General features: G+C 41.4%; 1 protein-coding gene across 1 annotated transcript in view; it reads right to left on the reverse strand.

Moving 5' to 3' along the window:
- Positions 1-17,278: 17,278 nt before the first annotated feature.
- NAPG (NSF attachment protein gamma) overlaps positions 17,279-21,267 on the reverse strand; it is a 43,430-nt gene continuing 39,441 nt past the window's right edge. The window contains exons 11-12 of the mRNA XM_069731041.1: positions 19,129-19,258; positions 17,279-17,811 (exon numbers count right to left, since the gene is read on the reverse strand). Coding sequence (XP_069587142.1) covers positions 17,659-17,811; positions 19,129-19,258 — 283 coding nt within the window. The 3' untranslated portion in view covers positions 17,279-17,658. The remainder of the gene's footprint in view (positions 17,812-19,128; positions 19,259-21,267) is intronic.

Consider the following 21,267-nt stretch of genomic DNA (forward strand, 5'->3'; position numbering starts at 1 on the left):
TGGGAAAGAGACAGTGCCCAACAAGGGCCATGTAAACCGGTCACCAATATTTACCTGTATCACTGCTTATTTTTGAAGGCCAAGTTGATGTTTTCAGTGAATCACTTTTTATTTACATTCGATTTTTTTATTGTGTTTTATTCCACTTTTTGTTTGGCAATATGATGAAAAAGCATATTTTTTTGCCACGTATTTTTTTTACGGTGTTCACTGAAGGAGTTGACTAACGGGGCAGTTTTATAGGTCAGGTCATTCCGGACGCAACGGTACAAAATATATGTACTTTATTTGTTTATTTTTGTTTTTACATAAATATATGTATTTAGTGGATTAATATTTTTCATTGTATGTTCTTTATTTCTTTATTTTAAATTTTTTTAAAACAATTTTTCTCATTTTTCACCTTGTCCCTCCATGTGACATCAACTTTTCCTGCCTTGATCTCTGATCTAATACTCTGCAATGCTTTTGTGTTGTGTCGCACACAGGGAGGAGGCATGTTAGCTCTTGCTCTGAGCAGGAGCTTACAGGCTACAGTACCTGGGTGAACCCATGGCAATCTTTCGGCCCGGGGTCACCATGTAGACGATTAGCACAATGCGATCGCAACTGTATTATGCTGATCAGAGCAGAGAGGGAGCTCCCTACTTATGCTAATATTGACAGCGGCATCAGAGGGGTTAAACACCTGTGATCAGTGGTATCACTGATTCTGGGCATTGCTGCAGGGCGTCAGCTTTTAATACCGCTAGTGCTCGGATAAGCCCACGTGATCATCATGCAGTAGATGTACTGCGGTTTGCAGGAACTCATCTCCAGCAGCGCCGCACATGTATGGCGGATGTCGTGAAGGGGTTTTTCTGCTTATAGCTTTCTGTCCTCCAATGGCCTAAGTTGGATTAATATAATAGAATCGGATGTTATTTACCCTTCCTTGGTTCAGTGCTGCCTCGCTGCCAAAGCAGAGGTTTCTGTATATTGGCTGCAACGGCGAGGCCATGACTACATTGTGAATCACCGATGTAACCAGTCACTGAGCTCGGTAACTCGCACCATCTACATCAATATGGACATGAATGGGTAAATATTCATCAGAAAACTGATTCTAAATACCAAATCTCAGGAAACAGGTTACATATCCAGTAAGTATTAAATGCTATTAACAATGTTGCACTTATTCTGGCTTTACAGTTAAGTGCTTTTTCAGCATAGCCAGGAGACAATATATAACAGGCAATTAAAAAAGATGAATAAATAATGCCTTTTTAGACTATGGCTGGTGTATATAAATAAAACGTTACCGGCAAATCTAATGCAGTCGGGTATAGATTTGGTATTTACATCATCCATGCGCTTGCTCACATACAGACATACAGATCATCATTTCTGCTTATATAATGGGTCTTCTGGCAGTCGATAACCTCTTGGAAGGTGTACAGAAATAGCATTATCAGATCAGACTTTTGGATGCGAGGATATCCTAATAATCTGCTGTTGTACGTGAGTTATAGGTATTCGTACTGCTCTTATTCTACAGATCCCTCACATCAAATGATGGCCCTGAGAGACTAAATAGAAAATCAGCATCCTAGTGACTTCAGAAGTAAAGATAATCATCATGGGCACTGAATACGCCAGAATACATCATGCAGCATCTGTCTAATCCTTATATTACTAAATGTGCACTAGGCCTTTTAGTGTTGCTTATTAATAATTATTACACCTAATACATATTGGGATAGGATCGTGGAGATCGGAATACCCCATTAAGCTAAACAATTTTCACAGTCTATATATACTCTATGCAGATTACCAGAGCAATGGCCATGAACTCATTATTGCTGGATCAGACTTTGTTGGTGCAATAGTAAGAAAACAGAAGAAATATTAAATGACTGTCAATTGACATCGATCTGGGGCACCATGCTAAATCTCACCTCGTGGGGTATCTTCGATCATGAGGAAGGTGAGGTCTTTGGTCTTAACTCGCCATGTTTGGAGGAAGAAATGCTGTCTATGACCCAAAGAACACCGTCCCCACTGTAAAGTATGGAGGTGGAAACATGTTTTGGGGGTGTTTCTCTGCTAAGGGCACATGACTACTTTACCGCATCAATGGGAGAGTTCCCCCATGTAATTTTAGGCAGATCTCGCACCTTCCTCATGATCAAGGATACCCCACGAGGTGAGATTTAACATGGTGCCCCAGATCGATGTCAATGGAGTCATTTTTATATTTCTTCCATTTTCTTACTATTGCACCAACAGTTGTCGCCTTCTCACCAAGCGTCTTACTCGTGGATTTGTAGGCCATTCAAGCTTTGTACAGGTCTACGATGTTGTCCCTGACATCCTTATAAAGCTAATTGGTCTTGCCCTGGTTGTAGAGGCTAGAGTCTGAAGTTTGCCAATGAACACCTGGATGCAAATAAATGTATGTAATATGTACAATATAATTTACTGGATTTTATTTTTGATATTCTATCTCTCAATGTTAAAATGAACCTTCCCTTAAAATGATAGACTTTTCATGTCTTTGCCAGTGGGCAAACTTACAAAATCAGCCAGGGATCAAATACTTATTTCCCCACTATATATAAAATTATATTACTTCACTATGGGCCTAGTAGTGGTCATGGCACGGTTGGGGGATTCCATCTGGTGACCTGTTTCTTTGTGGTCACTTCCCTGGTCTGTTAAGCTATTGCACTCTTCTTTCCTTGTCCAAATGCTGATTGTTCATATTGTCTTTATTCTCGCTTTTTGGTTTGCTCCTCTCCAGGTATTTTCCCATTTTGATTTACCCTATCACGCTCTGGGTGGGGCTTTGTATTTTATCTCTTCACTACACTTTCTTGCTGGCTATACTTCAAGGTGGATTTGTGCTAAGGACTTCCAGCCCTTTAGCAAAGAGATTTTCCCTGCTAGATTTACACCACTCATATACTTGCTTTCTGTCTGTCTACCTTCTCAGCACCTTTTCTTTTTATCACTGTTAGGTTTATGGGAGATTATTCTAGTTTCATTTATTTTTTGGTTCTCTTTACTATTCCTGCTCTCCCTTTTAAGAATGTGCTTTAAGTTTCTCCTCCTTGGTATTTGTGTCCACCTGTACACCTTCATTTGTGTTGCGGTCTCTGGTTCCTCAGGAGGCACAAGAAACCCCTCATCGGACTAATAGGGAGTCAGGTCCAAGGTGGTGTTTTTAGTAGTTCAGCTAGGGATTGACTAATCCGTACAGGGACCAGTTGGGTGTAGGTGTGACTTCGATGTATATAGTCTTCCTTACTCCCTTTACCCATGTGTGAGTGTGGTACGTGCATAACAGTAGTTCTCTACTTATGAATAATTTCTTTCAATTCTTTGAATACTCCAATTAGAGAAATTTTCTTTTTGTGATGAAAAATGACAGCTTTTGTGTCAATATAAAAAAATCATATTAATCGCTTAACAAATGAATCCTGCGTGAACTTTTTTATTGTATTCTGACAATCTGTAAATAAAATATTTCATTAATTTTTATTCATGTAATCTATACTTACCTGAAAATATTGCATTGTAAAAAAGGCAGTCATCAATATACTTCATCCAACAAAGTAGGCCATTACTGTCATGACAAATCTGCAGCAATGACTCAATAAACTAAGCCTTTTGGTGGGTCAAAATGTGTCATTATTATTTCTCCTTCATATCTGTAATTGCTAGTGATGAGCGAATATACTCGCTACTCGAGATTTCTCGACCATGCTCGGGGGTCCTCCGAGTATTTTTTAGTGCTCGGAGATTTAGTTTTTATTGTCGCAGCTGAATGATTTACATCTGTTAGCCAGCATAAGTACATGTGGGGAGTCCCTAGCAACCAGGCAACCCCCACATGTACTTATGCTGGCTAACAGATGTAAATCATTCAGCTGCGGCAATAAAAACTAAATCTCTGAGTACTAAAAAATACTCGGAGGATCCCCGAGCATGCTCAGGAAATCTCGAGTAACGAGTATATTCGCTCATCACTAGTAATTGCAGCTTCTCCGTCTGTGCTGCGAAATGAAGAGCGCTCGCTCTTATTTAAGCGAGTGAGCGGTCAGGAAGCAGTGTCAGCATGCAATGGTAATGGTGATTTGTGAGGATGGTGCGCCATGGTGCTGATGTTCTGACATGAATGGAAACTCCCCTTAACAAGCACATTATCTGGTACGAAAATTTAGTACAATCTGGCTTTCTCGTGACTATAAATTAGCTGGCATATTGTTCTCGTAATGTATAACAAGTAAAGCCATGCCGTTTAATTGTTTGGTTTTGCATACTGGAATCTGCCACAACACCAAACTTTTAAACACATTAAGGGTAAGTTCACACTAGGCACTTTTTTTCTGCAGCAAAACCTGATCCCCTGGCAGGAAAGAAGCATGTTTTCCTAGTTTTTACACTGCGTTTTTCATGTAGTTTTTGCTGTGGCATACTAGATTTGTATCTTGGGGATGCTGATAAAGTTTAGTATTGTAAAAGAAAGTCCTTTTCTATAGAATCAGGTTTTGGCAGCAAAACCTGATACCTGCATTTTTTGTGTGGTTTTTTCAGCACCCATTAATTTCAATAGGTGAAAAAGGCTGAAAAATCGCTGAAAGAAGTGACAGTCTACATTGTGCAAAAAAAAACATGCAAAGCACAAAGTCCTGATGAAAAAAAAACAAACAATGTGTGTGCATGAGATTTCTGAAATATCAGAGACTTTGCTGGTACTGTAAAAAGCAGCTGAAAATTTGCATAAAAACACTGCAAAAAAGCCTGAACCTAAAAGTCTAAATATTTATTTTTTATTGTTTCTTTTCTTCCCTGGAGTCTTGAGAGATAATAACATATTTCTTGAGTTGGCAATTATTGAAAATGTTTGGGTAAGGATACACAATTCCCTTTATTAGTTATTTTGCTTCTGTTTTGTGAGATTATTGACATTTGGAGGAAAGAAATAAGAGCATGACGTCTATTTTTTCCATTTATTCACTCTGTTTTTTTCAATAGATTTATTTACCTATGACCTCCTGGAATTTCGGAGGGTTAAGGTTCAACCATAGGAGCATCGTCGGATAAGGTATGGGAAATAAAGGGCTTAATACACTTTCATTTTTCTAAGTCACTATTCCAACATTTCAATGGCTTCCAGATTTGTTTCATCCTTGGAGAGTTTTCTTACTGTTAAATCAACACATATTGCAAGAAAGGCTGACTCACAAAAACATAAAAGTAAAGGGGCCCAGTAATATAACATGTGATGGGACCCAGCAGGATATCCCATGTAATGTGGTTTCATCCAAGCCCACAGGCCGTATTATTCACGAAAACATTCCCTCCTTGCTGGCTGGCGTTACTATATTAACTATACAAAGCTTGCCAGAAGAATGGATAGATCTTTGCTAATATCTTTACAGTTATCTACTAAAAGATTTTGAACTTCAGTTTAAAGGGAACCTGTAATGTCTATTTTAGCATGTAAACTGTGCCCCCTGTGTTATTAGTGTTCATTAAAAACGGGTTAATAATGTGCAAAAAGCACTTTATATAGTTAGATCGTACCTGCTCATTCAATCATGGTTGTCGCCGCCCACGAAATTTAAACGATGTTCCCGGGGTGGCAGCGTCACTCAAATCCGCTTTGAAAAATCCTGCTCTCGCGCACTGTCAATCGTTGAGCCGTGCATGTGGCGTGACGTGTGGCCCCGGAAGCAAACAGTCAGTGAAGCTGGGTCCTACACACAGCTTCAGAGCGCATACGCAGGAGCCGCTTGTCATGGCACACCAAACCAACACGGCGCAAGAGCGGCTCCACGATACACATTGTGCAAGTGCGGGATTTTTCAAAGCAGATTTGAGTGTCATTGGCGCAACCCCAGGAACATCATTCCCTTTAAAGAAATATTGTTCTATATTTCCAGGTCAGTATTTTTTCAGTGGCAGAAGATTTACTTAAACCTCTCCTTAAAGGGACTCTGTCACCTGAATTTGGCGGGACTGGTTTTGGGTCATATGGGCGGAGTTTTCGGGTGTTTGATTCACCCTTTCTTTACCTTCTGGCTGCATGCTGGCTGCAATATTGGATTGAAGTTCATTCTCTGTCCTCCGTAGTACACGCCTGCGCAAGGCAAGATTGCTTTGAGAATGAACTTCAATCCAATATTGCAGCCAGCATGCAGCCAGCAGGTAAGGAAAGGGTGAATCAAACACCCGAAAACTCCGCCCATATGACCCAAAACCAGTCCCGCCAAATTCAGGTGACAGGTTCCCTTTAAAAATTGATAAATTTGGCTGCTTAAGGAGACTAAGGTTTGACTTTAAACTCTCGCTGAATTCCCCGGCTGACCTACGAAGGACTATTGCTAAGACCACTTCAAGGTATTAAAAATTAACATTTTATTTATGGTAACGTTATAACCCTACAATACGTAACCCCACGCTTTTAGGCCCGGTAGCTTACTTTTTGGCTATTTTCTGCAAAAATTACTTTACTGCGTTTTTCATATCTTACGCTGCAATTTTGAAATAAACCTGGAAAGTTAATTATTTGAGTTCCTCCACGTGATTTGCACAAGGGCCTAATAGGCCCGGGTTATGTGAAAGTGTTTATTTCAGATGTCACGCATTCTAGGGTTTGTCCAATTACTTTTGGGCCCCTGAAATGAGGAGGCTTTGTAGAAAAAAATGGTTGCAATTACAAAACGTTTCACAGGATATTTTCACTCAACCACTTTAATTAAACTTTAAAGTCTACACTTCAATTACTTCTCAATTCTTTCATTTTAAATCCCAAATAATGTCCTGCACAGCCAAAAATCACAAAGATTTGGTCACGGTCTAAATATTTCTGGACCTTACTGTATTTAGAGGAATGTGAATCCATTTTAATTAGCTTTCTGTATTTTCAGTTGAAATCATAACGTAATGCTTTATTTAGTGCTAAAGATGGTATAACAATGGTAGTGACGGAGGTGCACGGATCTTCTGGTATCATTAAAAACTAGAGAATCTTATTCTGGACGTGGTTCTGGGATCTGTGCTCCAGTCGAATCGCCTCATACTTGATTATTCCTCAGGTTGAGGAATAGCTCCCCCTACGGTCTGATCTATGTAAGGCATGCCAGGTGACATAACATTAGCAAATGTAGTTACGGTAGGTTCATATACCTATGTGAATACGAAGCAATGGCCTTGATTAGAAATATACCTATTTATTATGGACAAGATTAGCAGTCCACAAATGATTAAAGTTGATCTGCCACCAGATTTTACAATATAAACAGCAAACATTATTAATTAGATCTCTTAGACCTCATGAGAATGGCGTACTTTACTTTGAAAATCCATGTCACAATTGTGTAATCCTGATTGAACAGAGTTTTATTTCATGCGTCCATCTCTAGATGGACATATTAAACGCTCACTGTAATATCAGGAGGATAAACGTCAAAAAAAGAATTATACGAACATTTTGACATGGATTATCAAAGTAAGAACATCAGTCTCATCAGGTACAAGATCTATTTAGTAATGTATGCATAAAGTTTTGTGAAATCTGGAGACGGATCCTATATAAAAAAGTGCATGTACAGTACAGAGTCCAGTGCTATTCAATAGAGGTGGACAGGTCCGGTCACATGCTTCTCCATCAGTGAACATGTTAGACCGGAGAGCCGTACTGTGAGGCCATGGCGCTTCTGAAAGGAGTACAATGGAGCTCTGAATTCTGTTTATGCCCCTGGCAGGAGAATCACCAGATGGCACTGCATTCTCTAGGAGACAAGACTATGCATTCACATATATCAGTGTTGCCAAACCTATAACCTGGAGCCACATACAGTCATCGATGGCTGTCTGTATGGCATTTGCCTGACAGTCTAATGGCTGCACATATGTATTTTCCATGATAGGGAGTAGAGGAGTGTCAGGTAGCACCATAGGTATAGGTAACTATTAATGGAGCACTGTGTGGTCATGTCATCATCTAGATAAGGAGTAAAAGTAAAGAAGTGGCCGTACGCAGGTGCTACCATAATCATTGCAATTTATAGGAGAAGGGAACAAATCCACTGTCTAACTACACTGCTCAAAAAATAAAGGGAACACTTTAACAACACAATTCAACTCCAAGTCAATCGCACTTCTGTGAAATCAACCTGTCCAGTTATGAAGGAACACTAATTGTGAATAAATTTCTCATACTGTTGTGCAAAGCGAACAGATAACAGGTAGAAATGATAGGCAGTTAGCAAGACAACCCCTATAAAAGGAGGGGTTCTGCAGGGGGGTGACCACAGACCATTTTTCTCCGTTCTAATCCTTTTTGGCTGTTTTGGTCACTTTTGCATTTTGCCATTGCTCTCACCCCTAGAGGTACAGTAGCATGAGGTGGTGTCTACAGCCCACATAACTCGCTCAGGTAGTGCAGCTCATCCAAGATGGCACATCAATGCGAGTTGTGGCAAGACGGGTAGCTGTATATTTCAGCACAGGGTCCAGAGCATGGAGTAGATACCAGACGTGGAGGGGGCCATAGGAGGGTGACAACCCAGCAGCAGGACCGCCATCTCCTCCTTTGTGCAAGGAGGAACAGGAGGAGCTGTGCCAGAGCCCTGCAAAATTACCTCCAGCAGGCCACTAATATTCACATTAACATTTATGTAAACTAGAAGTTTGGGCTGACAAATGGCAAATGAGCTTTAATGGGGATAAATGTAAGGTCATGCACTTGGGTAGAAGTAATAAGATGTATAACTATGTGCTTAATTCTAAAACTCTGGGCAAAACCGTCAATGAAAAAGACCTGGGTGTACGGTGGATGACAAACTCACATTTAGTGGCCAGTGTCAGGCAGCTGCTACAAAGGCAAATAAAATGATGGGATCCATTAAGAGGCATAGATGCTCATGAGGAGAACATAATTTTACCTCTATACAAGTCACTGGTTCGACGACACTTAGAATACTGTGCACAGTTCTGGTCTCCGGTGTATAAGAAAGACATATCTGAACTAGAGCGGGTGCAGAGAAGAGCGACCAAGGTTATTAGAGGACTGGGGGGGTCTGCAATACCAAGATAGATTATTACACTTGGGGCTATTTAGTTTGGAAAAACAAAGGCTAAAGGGTGATGTTATGTTAATGTATAAATATATCAGGGGACAGTACAAAGATCTTTCTTTTTAACCCCTTTACCCCTAAGGGTGGTTTGCACGTTAATGACTGGTCCAATTTTTACAATTCTGACCACTGCCCCTTTATGAGGATATAACTCTGGAACGCTTCAACGGATCCCGGTGATTCTGATATTATTTTCTCGTGACATATTGTACTTCATGATAGTTGTAAAATTTCTTTGATATTACCTGCGTTTATTTGTGGAAAAAATGGAAATTTGGCGAAAATTTTGATAATTTTCCAACTTTGAATTTTTATGCAATTAAATCACAGAGATATGTCACACAAAATACTTGAGTTACATTTCCCACATGTCTACTTTAAATCAGCACAATTGTGGAACCAAAATTTTTTTTTGTTAGGGAGTTATAAGGGTTAAAAGTTGACCAGCAATTTTTTACAACAAAATTTTTTTTTAGGGACCACATCTCATTTGAAGTCATTTTGAGGGTCTATATGATAGAAAATAACCAAGTGTGACACCATTCTAAAAACTGCACCCCTCAAGGTGCTCAAAACCCCATTCAAGAAGTTTATTAACCCTTCAGGTGTTTCACAGGAATTTTTGGAATGTTTAAATAAAAATGAACATTTAACTTTTTTCACAAAAAATTGACTTCAGCTCCAATTTGTTTTATTTTACCAAGGGTAACAGGAGAAAGTGGACGCAAAAAGTTGTTGTACAATTTGTCCTGAGTACGCCGATACCCCATAAGTGTTTGGGCGAATGGCAGAGCTCGGAAGCGAAGGAGCATCATTTGACTTTTCAATGCAAAATTGACTGGAATTGAGATGGGACGCCATGTTGCGTTTGGAGAGCCCCTGATGTGCCTAAACATTGAAACCCCACACAAGTGACACCATTTTGGAAAGTAGACCCCCTAAGGAACTTATCTAGATGTGTGGTGAGCACTTTGACCCATTAAGTGATTCACAGAAGTTTATAATGCAGAGACGTAAAAATGATCTTTTCGCCCCCAATTTTTTATTTTCCCACGGGTAAGAGAAGAAATTGGACCCCAAAAGTTGTTGTACAATTTGTCCTGAGTACGCTGATACCCCATATGTAGGGGTAAACCACTGTTTGGGCACTTGGCAGAGCTCGGAAGGGAAGGAGCGCCATTTGACTTTTCAATGCAAAATTGACTGGAATTGAGATGGGACGCCATGTTGCGTTTGGAGAGCCACCGATGTGCCTAAACATTGAAACCCCCACAAGTGTCACCATTTTGGAAAGTAGACCCCTTAAGGAACTTAACTAGATGTGTTGTGAGAACTTTGAACCCCCAAGTGTTTCACTAGTTTATAACACAGAGCCGTGAAAATAAAAAATCATTTTTCCACAAAAATTATTTTTTAGCCCCCAGTTTTGTATTTTTCCAAGGGTAACAGTTGAAATTGATCCCCAAAAGTTGTTGTCCAATTTGTCTTGAGTACGCTGATACCCAATATGTGGGGGGGAACCCCTGTTTGGGCGCACGGGAGAGCTCGGAAGGGAAGGAGCACTGTTTTGCTTTTTCAACGCAGAATTGGCTGGAATTGAGATCGGACGCCATGCCGCGTTTGGAGAGCCCCTGATGTGCCTAAACAGTGGAAACCCCCCCCCAATAATAACAAACCCTAATCCAAACACACCCCTTACCCTAATCTCAATGGTAACCCTAACCACACCCCTAACCCTGACACACCCCTAACCCTAATCCCAACCCTATTCCCAACCGTAAATGTAATCCAAACCCTAACTCTAACTTTAGCCCCAACCCTAACCCTAACTTTAGCCCCAACCCTAACTGTAGCCCTAACCCTAGCCCCAACCCTAATCCTAATGGGAAAATGGAAATAAATACATTTTTTTAAATTTTTCCCTAACTAAGGGGGTGATGAAGGGGGGTGTTTGATTTACTATTTATAGCGGGTTTTCTTGCGGATTTTTATGATTGGCAGCCGTCATACACTAAAAGTCGCTTTTTGAGAGCTATAATTTTTCCATATTTTGGTCCACAGAGTCATGCAAGGTCTTGTTTTCTGCGGGACGAGTTGACGTTTTTATTGGTAACATTTTCAGGCACGTGAAATTTTTTATCGCTTTTTATTCCGATTTTTGTGAGGCAGAATGACCAAAAACCAGCTATTCATGAATTTTATACCGTTCCGTGTTTGGTAAAATGAATAAAGCAGTTTTATTCTTCGGGTCAGTACGATTACAGTGATACATAATTTATATCATTTTTTTATGTTTTGGCGCTTTTATACGATAAAAACTTTTATAGAAAAAATAATTATTTTTGCATCGCTTTATTCTGAGGACTATAACTTTATTTTTTCGCTGATGATGCTGTATGGCGGCTCGTTTTTTGCGGGACACGATGACGTTTTCAGCGGTACCATGGTTATTTGTACTCGTCTTTTTGATCGCGTGTTATTTCACTTTTTGTTCGGCGGTATGATAATAAAGCGTTGTTTGCCTCTTTTTTTTTTTACGGTGTTCACTGAAGGGGTTAACTAGTGGGAGTTTTATAGGTCGGGTCGTTACGGACGTGGCGACACTAAATATGTGTACTTTTATTGTTTTTTTTATTTAGATAAAGGAATGTATTTATTGGAACCATATTTTTTTTTATTATTATTTAGGTTTTTTTTTTTTTTACTCATGTAAATTTTTTTTTTTTTTTTACTTTGCCCCAGGGGGGGACATCACAGTAAAGTGACAGATCGCTGATCTGACACTTTGCTGTGCACTGTGTCAGATCAGCGATCTGATGTGCACTCCTGGAGGCTTCCCGACGCCTGCTCTGAGCAGGCGCTATGAAGTCAACTCCCTGCAGGACCCGGATGCAGCCCCGTGGCCATTTTGGATCTGGGCCTGCTGCAGGGAGGAGGAGGTGGTAAGGACCCTCGGAGCAATGCGATCACATCGTGTTGCTCTGAGGGTCTCAGGGAAGCACACAGGGAGCCCCCTCCCTGCGCGATGCTTCCCTATACCGCCGAAACACTGCGATGTTTGATCGCAGTGTGCCGGGGGTTAATGTGACGGGGCGGTCCGTGACGGCTCTTGGCACATAGTGCCAGATGTCAGCTGCGATAGTCAGCTGACACCCGGCCGCGATCAGCCACGCTCCCCCCGTGAGCGCGGCTGATCGCGCTGGACGTACTATTCCGTCCTTGGGAAGCAGGGCCCACCCACATGGACGGAATAGTACATCCAAAGGCAGAAAGGGGTTAATCAAAGACCTGTGACAGGGACAAGGGAGCATCCTCTAAGTGTAGAGGAAAGAAGGTTTAAGCATAATAACAGACGCGGACTCTTTACTGTAAGAGCAGTGAGACTATGGAACTCTCTGCCGTATGATGTTGTAATGAGTGATTCACCACTAAAATTTAAGAAGGGACTGGATGCCTTTCTTGAAGAGTATAATGTTACAGATTATATATATTAGAATCCTTGATAGGGCGTTGATCCAGGGAACTAGTCTGATTGCCGTATGTGGAGTCGGGAAGGAATTTTTTCCCCAATATGGAGCTTACTCTTTGCCACATGGGTTTTTTTTTGCCTTCTTCTGGATCAACATGTTAGGGCATGTTAGGTTAGGCTATGGGTTGAACTAGATGGATTTAAAGTCTTCCTTTAACCTTAATAACTATAACTATAACATTCACGTGTCTGCTCAAACTGTCAGAAACAGACACCATGAGGGTGGTATGTCGGCCCGACATCCACACGTGGGTGTTGTGCTTACAGCCTAACACCGTGCAGGGCGATTAGCATTTGCCAGAAAACACCAACATTGGCAGATTCGACTTTGGCGCCCTGTGCTCTTCACGGATGAGAGCAGGTTTACACTGAGCACATGTAACAGACATGACAGTCTGGAGACGCCATGCAGAACGTTTTTCTGTCTGCAGCATGTCCGGTTTGTCAGTGGATCAGTAATGGTGTGGGGAGGTATTTCTTTGAAGGGTGAGAGGTAGTGACAGGTGTTATATGCGAGGGTCGCTATGTGTCCCCCAGGATGTGCACAGAAACGTCTTAACCACTGGGGTGCATTGCAGTCACAGCTATAGCCAGTATTGGTTTGCAAACTTGCAGAGAAGGTGACTTTGCAAAGCTCAGCCTGTGTGAAGTAACACGGAGCTAAGCGAAGCCAAAAGGCCTGGCACCCCTCAGCATAGCACGGTGGTACAGTCGCCCACAGCAACAGATCTTGGATACGGACTGTCTTGGTCCCCGGCTATGATCCGAAGGATACCATGTGCTGTTTACTTTGCGAGCTCTGGACATTAAAACACATTTGTTTTTTAACTTTCCTGGGGCACTGCCTGTCTGTTACACTGCACCAACCCTGCTGCACTACAAGAGTTACACAGCCCTCCATGTGCTAGTCAGAGGTACCATGACTGCAATTAGGTACATGTTATGATCCGGTGACCTTGGAGCTGCATGAGAACTTTCACTGGAGAATGTGGTCCCTATACTGAGAAGTAGCCGTGGAGTGTACCTAACACACCTAGACACCTCGTCACAGCCGGAGGACTAAATACCCCTAAAGATGGAAATTGGAATACTATCTTGCCTCAGAGAAAATCCCCAAAGGATAGACAGCCCCCCACAAATATTGGCGGTGAGTCGGAGAGGAAAAAACATACACAGGCAGAAAAACAGGATTTAGCACAGGAGGCCACTCTAGCTAGATAGGACAGGATAGGACAGAGTTCTGTGCGGTCAGTACCAAAACCCTTCAAAACATCCACAGCAGAATAAACAAAAAACTTCCTACATCTAACTAAAAGATGTAGGAGCGTAAATCTGCAACTCCAGTGAATCCTACAATCAGAGCAGGAATAAAACTGAAACAAGCACACAGCAGTGTGCCACAGATACAGAAACCAAACACGTATCTTTGCTTAATTTGGCATCAAGCAGGAGAAGCCAGAAAGTGATCCAACACTTCACAAGGAACATTGACAACTGGCAAGGGCTAAAGGATCCTGCACACCTAAATATCCCAGTCAGAATTGTAATCATCCGATACACCAGGCCAGGACTGCGAGTCAGAGACAACTGCATTCCCACCTACAACCACTGGAGGGAACCCAAGAGCAGAATTCACAATAGGTACAGGGATGAGATCCTCAGATCCACTGAGAGACCATATGCAGGTGCACTTGGCTCTGGGTTTCTTCTGATGCTTGACAATGCTAGGCCTCATGTCGATGAAGTGTCAGCAGTTCCTGCATGATGAGGGCATGGATACTACGGACTGGCATGCCCGTTGCCCAGACCTGAATCCCAGAGAGCACATGATGTCTCATTCCAGCCACCAACATCATGTTGCACCACAGGCTGTCCAGTAATTGACTGATACTTTAAACCAGGTCTGGGAAAAGGTCACTCAAAAGAACATCTACTGCCTCATCAAAAGCATGCCCAGGCATTGTAGGGAGGTCATACAGGTACGTGGAGGCCACACACACTACTGAGCATCATTTTGTTGTCTTGAGGCATTTTCCCTGAACTTGGATCAGCCTGTAATTTGATTTTCCACTTTGATTTTTAGTATTTTAGTTTCATTCCAAATCCAGACCTCCATGGGATATTAATTTTGATTTTCATTAATCATTTTTATGTTTTACTGTTCTCAACGCATTCCACTATGTAATGAATAAAGATCTGCAACTAGTATAATTAATTCAATGATATCTAGGATGTGGTATTTTAGTGTTCGCTTTATTTTATGAGCAGTGTACCATGGGGAAAGCCAAAACCTTGGTCCCTGCCATTCTGGATTGTTAATGGGAGAGAAGAAAACCTCTATTTCCTTGGTAGGTGGGAGTCCTAAATATGGAATATTCACCTAGTAAATATCTATGTGGTGAGGTTTATTATGTTTTATTGCGGCCCATGGCGTTGGTTCAATCTGACAATATGGCCCCAAGATTTAAAAAAAAAATAAATAAATAAAAAAAAGATTGTGCGTCACTGACATGTTGCTGCCGCAGAGGAGATGTACAAATGGTGGTACTGAAGTACATACGATACGATACAATTTATTGATCCCGTGGGAAATTATGGTATCACAGCAGCACAACTTAAATCATAAAAATCATAAAAGAATTACATAGTTGACATGACAGTGGAGTTGACAGAAGAACATTATACATTAGAATAAGACATACACAACGAGTGAACTGAAATGTAGAGAAATAAGTAGACATTCACCTTGGTGGTTTAACCCTAATGTTATTGTTGTACATTCCCATGGCAGTTGGCACAAACGATTTCCTATATTTTTCCTTCTTACACCTCAGAAGTATTAGCCGGTTACTGAAGGTGCTCTTCTGTCTCATGAATAGCTCATATAGTGGATGTGCATTATTGTTCATAATTGCCATACACTTTTTCAGAGTTCTTTTCTCCACTACCTCCCCAAAAGAGTCCAGATTGCAGCCCACAGCAGAACTTGCCTTCTTAGTAATCTTATTCAGCTTATTAGCATCAGAGGCCCGCACACTACTACCCCAGCATGTGATTGCAAAAATGATGGCACTTGCCACTACAGATTGGTAGAACATTTCTAACATTTTGATGCACACATTAAAAGACCTCAGTTTCCTTAGGAAATTCAATCTGCTCATCCCCTTCTTGTAGACAAACTGAGTGGCATCTCCAGTCCAGTTTGCTATCCAAATGGACCCCCAAATATTTGTAACTCTCCACCTGCTCTACCTCTTGACCAGCAATAGTGATCGGTAAGCATTCCAACTTAATCCTGCTATAGTTGGCCACCAACTCCTTGGTTTTCTTAACATTTAGTTGTAGATAGTTACCATTGCACCAATCCACGAAATTCGACACCACCCTTCTGTATTCCTCATCCCCCTGATCTCCCCTAATGCATCCCACCACCACGGAGTCATCCGAAAATTTTTGAAGGTGGCAAAGTTCAGATTTATACTGAAAGTCTGAAGTATACAGTGTGAATAGAAAGGGCTCAAGCACCGTTCCCTGGGGGGCACCTACACTGCTCAATAATCTGCTTGACACCACTGCTCCCATCTATACAAACTGTGGCCGATCTCATCCCCTCCTCAACCTTCATATCAGTCATCTTTTTGTGTAGTAAAGGTGGCTGCAGGGAGTTAAATGCACTCGAGAAATCGAAGAACATCGCTCGCACCGTGGTTCCGTCAGTCTCCAGAAATGAATGTACCTTATGTAACAGAGAAAGAATAGCATCATCCACCCCCAATCTATGTCGGTAGGCAAACTGAAGGGGATCGATAAAAGCATTTACCCTTGTTCTTAAGTGAGCAAGCACTAATCTTTCCAAGGCCTTCATAGCGTGAGATGTTAAGGCTACAGGACGATAGTCATTTAGGGTTGCAGGAGAAGAAGTCTTGGGTACCGGCACCAAACAGGAAGTTTTCCATAACACAGGTACCCTCTGTGTTTGTATACTTCCATTAAATAGGCGTGTAAAGACAGTACACAGCTGGTCTGCACAAACTTTAAGGACACGTGAGCTGAGTCCATCTGGTCCTGCTGCGTTACCAATGTTAACTGCCTCCTCACATCATTTTCGGATACTCTAAAATTAGTCTGCTCCTCCTCCAATATCGATGTTGCAGAATTTGCACCCAATTCCCATCCACTATCAGTTGGCAGTGCACATGTACTGCTAAACCTGTTGAAATACTCGTTCATCTCATTAGCATTGCCCAGTCTTCCCCCATCATGTTCAGGCCTCACCTTAAGCCCAGTCAGTAATTTCATTCCTGACCAAACCTCCCTGGTATTATTGTGGGACAGTTTCTTTTTAAGTTTAATTCTGAAGGCTTCCTGGGCCTCCTTTATTTTATGCTTCAATTCATGCTGTATCATTTTAATTTCCTCTGTCACCTAGTTTAAATGCCTTTTTTTCCTGTTGAGCAAATGCTTCAATTCCTTTGTTATCCATGGCTTGTTGTTTGCAAAACACCTAATCTTTTTAGCCGGCACCAACATATCAGTGCAGAAGTTAATGTAGTCAGTCACTCTACCAACCACTTCATTATCATTTATATACTCGTCCATTGACATACATCAGACATACAGGTTGAGTTATAAATATTTAATTGCCATGTCACAATTACTTCCAGTAATTTACAGGAAAACACATTTGTACAAACATAATAATTAAACGCAGCCAATCATCTGTCAATGACGAAGTTACATGCCACAAGGATGGTTTCTAGATATAGAGGCTAACTGTAGAGCAGGGGAATAATATTGATCCAGATCCATTCTTTTAAATATAGTGGAACTTTTGTACAGACAGAATGTGGTAGAAGTAGAATTGTTTTTCACACTAATGCCATGAAACAAAGCAAATCATTAAACATCTCATATTATATCCGCTGTGGTGTATTTTGTAGATATAAGGGATTGACTAGAGGTCAGATATGCATGAGTGCAGCCTTGGCAAGATTCACAATTCTAACAGAGGCCTCCGGCATATTCATCATCATCTTCTTCAACTTGAGAGCCGCCCGGTTGTGTTGGCTGGGATACACCATTCTGTGAGGCTGCTGGAGATTTCTTCTTTGTGCCACCTCCTGGAACAGCCAAGCTCAATGCCAGCTTGGCATACTATCACAACACAAATTAAATGTTAAAATGTGGCTCAAGTTTTACTTTGTACATTAGATAAACACCTGCCTAGTTTCACAATATTGCTCTTTATTCTCTCCATTTGCTATTCACTAGTTCCATATGCTTGTACTTCGGGCATTCTGCATATTACTGTGTGAAATCATGGACCGCCAGGCTCTAATTGTAAGGGGCAAGATTAGAGCCAACTCTGATCCTCACCATTTAGTTCCCGAGATGTCGCTTTATTAGCTACTAAATTAAAAGTGTTGGACAAAGGAGGTGGGCTACCGTACAGCTAGGGGCTAATAAAGGCACTCCGGTCCACCTCTCTGTGTAATATGAACATGCAAAAATGCTTTACAACACAGTTATAAAGTATTATGTAAGTAATTAAAGAGGTGGGCTGAAGTCCAAGGTCATTATCATCCTAAAGCCTTATCTATTTAGCTTCAAAATCTATTTGCTAATATACTCAAACAATAAATTCCCAAACTACACTATCTAACTGCTTTTCTAGTTAATTTTTTTATTTCCTTTTTAATGACTCTTCATTTGAGAACCCCAATGCATGCTGGGATACTTAAATGAACCATCAACAGGGGTCAGAGGCCACGGTCGCTGTGGCAGCCCCTGCCTGAAACGAAACGTCATCAGCGACGCTTGGTTTAGGGGCTGTGCGATGTGCACCATGACAGCGCGTCATCTGTCGCCAGCTAAGATCAGCAGCAATGAGCCGGCAACACAGCATGTCAGAATACCCAGCATGCAGAGACCAGTGATGTGCAGAGAGCAGCGTCATCCCTGTAAATGACATCACTGGTCTGTGCACGCTGGGTATTCTCACAACACGCTCTGTTGTCAGCTCGTTACTGCAGATATGAGCCAGCAACAGAGCGCGCAGGAGCTGTGGTACTTGCCGACCAGGTACCTGCAGAGGAACATGTTTTTTTTGTTTGTTTTTAACACATCCTATTGTGGAAATTATTATTTCAAAATCTATTCATTAAAATGTACTTTGTTTGTGGGATAACCCCTTTAAGTACATGAAACTATAAAATTGCCATACATACTAATAACCAATGTGTGCCTAAAATGCTGATTATTTTTTATTTACATCCAGACAAATTCTGGACCTGGAGATATAGATAATAGAACACCATGGGGGTATCACTAAAATAACTTTTTTTTTGTATCACCTAACAAAAAACATGTTATATTTAAATTGCTGGACAACCCTTTAAAAGTTTAATATTTTTGTGTTTTTTTTTTTTTATACGCTCGCTAAATACTAAAAAGAACACACTGGGCACTTACATCATTATCCATGTATTTAAAAAGAGGCGAGTTGCAAACTTCAGACACCTGGTCCTGGTCTTGCTGATCGTACCCTTCTAGTAGCTGTTCCAGTGCAGTACAGTCCTCACTAACACTGAAACCTGGAATACTAAACAAAAAAATACAACTCTTAGGCCATGTTCACACTATGCGTTTTTAACTGCGGAACCGCCGCGATTTTGCCGCTGCGAGTCCGCAGCTGTTTTCCATGCAGGGTACAGTACAATGTTACCCTATGGAAAACAAGAACCGCTGTGCCCACATTGCGGAAAATCCCGAAAAAAAACGCGCTGAATTGCTGCGGGAAAAAAGAAGGACCATGTCACTTCTTTGTGCGGAACTGCAGCGGTTCTGCACCCATAGACCTCCATTGTGAGGTCAAACCCGCAGTAAAACCCGCAGACGAAAAAAATTCTGCGGGTTTTCTGCGGTTTGTGGTGCAGAAACCGCTGCAGCAAGAAGTGCGTGGGCGGAGTGTGGCTGTCCCCCCGTGCTCCAATCCCACCCCCCCATGCTCCGATGCCACCCCCCCGTGCTCAGACGCCCCCCCGTGCCCTCATCTCCCCCCCTTATACTTACCGGGCCTCCCGATGTCCATCCGTCCGTCTTTTCCCTGGGTGCCGCCATCTTCCAAAATGGCAGATTCGTTCCAGGCATATTTTGATCACTGTGATAACCTCACAGTGATCAAAATAAAAAAAAAGTAAATGACCCCCCCCCCCTTATCACCCCCATAGGTAGTAACAATAATAAAATAAAGAATTTTTTTTTCCCCCCACTACAGTTAGAACTAGGGTTAGGGTTAGGGTATTTTCAGCCATTTTAACCCTTACTTCCTAGCAAAAAAACTTCCTAGCAAACACACAGACAATCTGCAGAGAAAACTGCATAAAAAACCGCACTAAAAACCGCATCAAAAAACGCACCAAAAACGCACCAAAAACCGCACCTGCGTTTTCTGCCAAGAGCTGCGGTTTTTAGTGCAGAAAAATCCGCAGGGAAATCTGCAACGTGTGACTCAAGGTAAAATGCAATCAAGGAGTAAATGGCTATTGTGAATAACGTTAATTATTTAGTATGCAGTACTATAAGACACAATGAGAAATCATTTTATCTTAATCTGCCAACGACTGGCCTGAACAGGTGCCTCACCATTTAATTCAAGTCATACTAAAACAGTGTGTGTGGCTCTCTATTGTTATATGGTCTGGTCAGAGGGGGTCCGATCTGAGCACCACAGCTACATTGTGATCCTGTAGCCATGGTGGGGAATGAATCTTCACAGGCTGGCAATATAGTGCTCAGGTGCATAAACAGAATTTACAATTTCAGAATGCATTTAGGCTATTCAGGTCTAACTCTAAGTAACCACAAAAATACCTGATCAATTCAGTACACAATAGACATATTTACAGAACTAAATCCATTAGTCTAGAAAAGGATTGCAATGACGCCATCTCCCCGTGTAGATGTGTAGAAAGTATCAGACATCTAATATTCAGAAAAGTTGAGAAACTCATTTCAAGGTTGCAGAATATTTGACACCTTTCAGGACTTTTTTCCTTAGAAAACAATGTTAAAACAATATGTTTGCAGATTATTTGTGATGCAATCCGCTGGGCTAGTAAATTGTTTTATTGTATACAAGGTCGCACAATTGAGTTATTATCGATTTCCATACTAAACAATACACGGTAATTCAATGAAAAAGCTCTTTGCACAAGAACGCTGCGCTTGACAGCTGTCAGGGAGGGAAACATGAACCACTTTACTTTTAGCAACATGCTTACTCTGCAAAATTAGTTTATTGATGTGTTCTGCATCCCTCTAAAACCTAAGAATTGGAAAAGAAAGAGTTGAACTTTGGAGCACTAATAGGACGACGATTAAGGTGCAGCTTGCTCAGACGGAGTATAACTTCATGGGAGTAGCCAATCTCATCCTCCTTCAAGGGCCACAACATCAAAATGTTTTTTTGCCTACAGCAATCATTTCAGCTTTTGTTTTTTCGGCACAGCTTTGATCATTAAAGAAATGATCTTATTGAGTGCTAAGGTGGCATCAGTGATGCCTACATGGAGAGCTCCATAGACTAGGTTTAGACAATCGTAATAATGT

The sequence above is a fragment of the Ranitomeya imitator genome, chromosome 6 (assembly GCF_032444005.1).
Source record: "Ranitomeya imitator isolate aRanImi1 chromosome 6, aRanImi1.pri, whole genome shotgun sequence".
In the NCBI taxonomy this organism is placed as follows: Eukaryota; Metazoa; Chordata; class Amphibia; order Anura; family Dendrobatidae; genus Ranitomeya; species Ranitomeya imitator.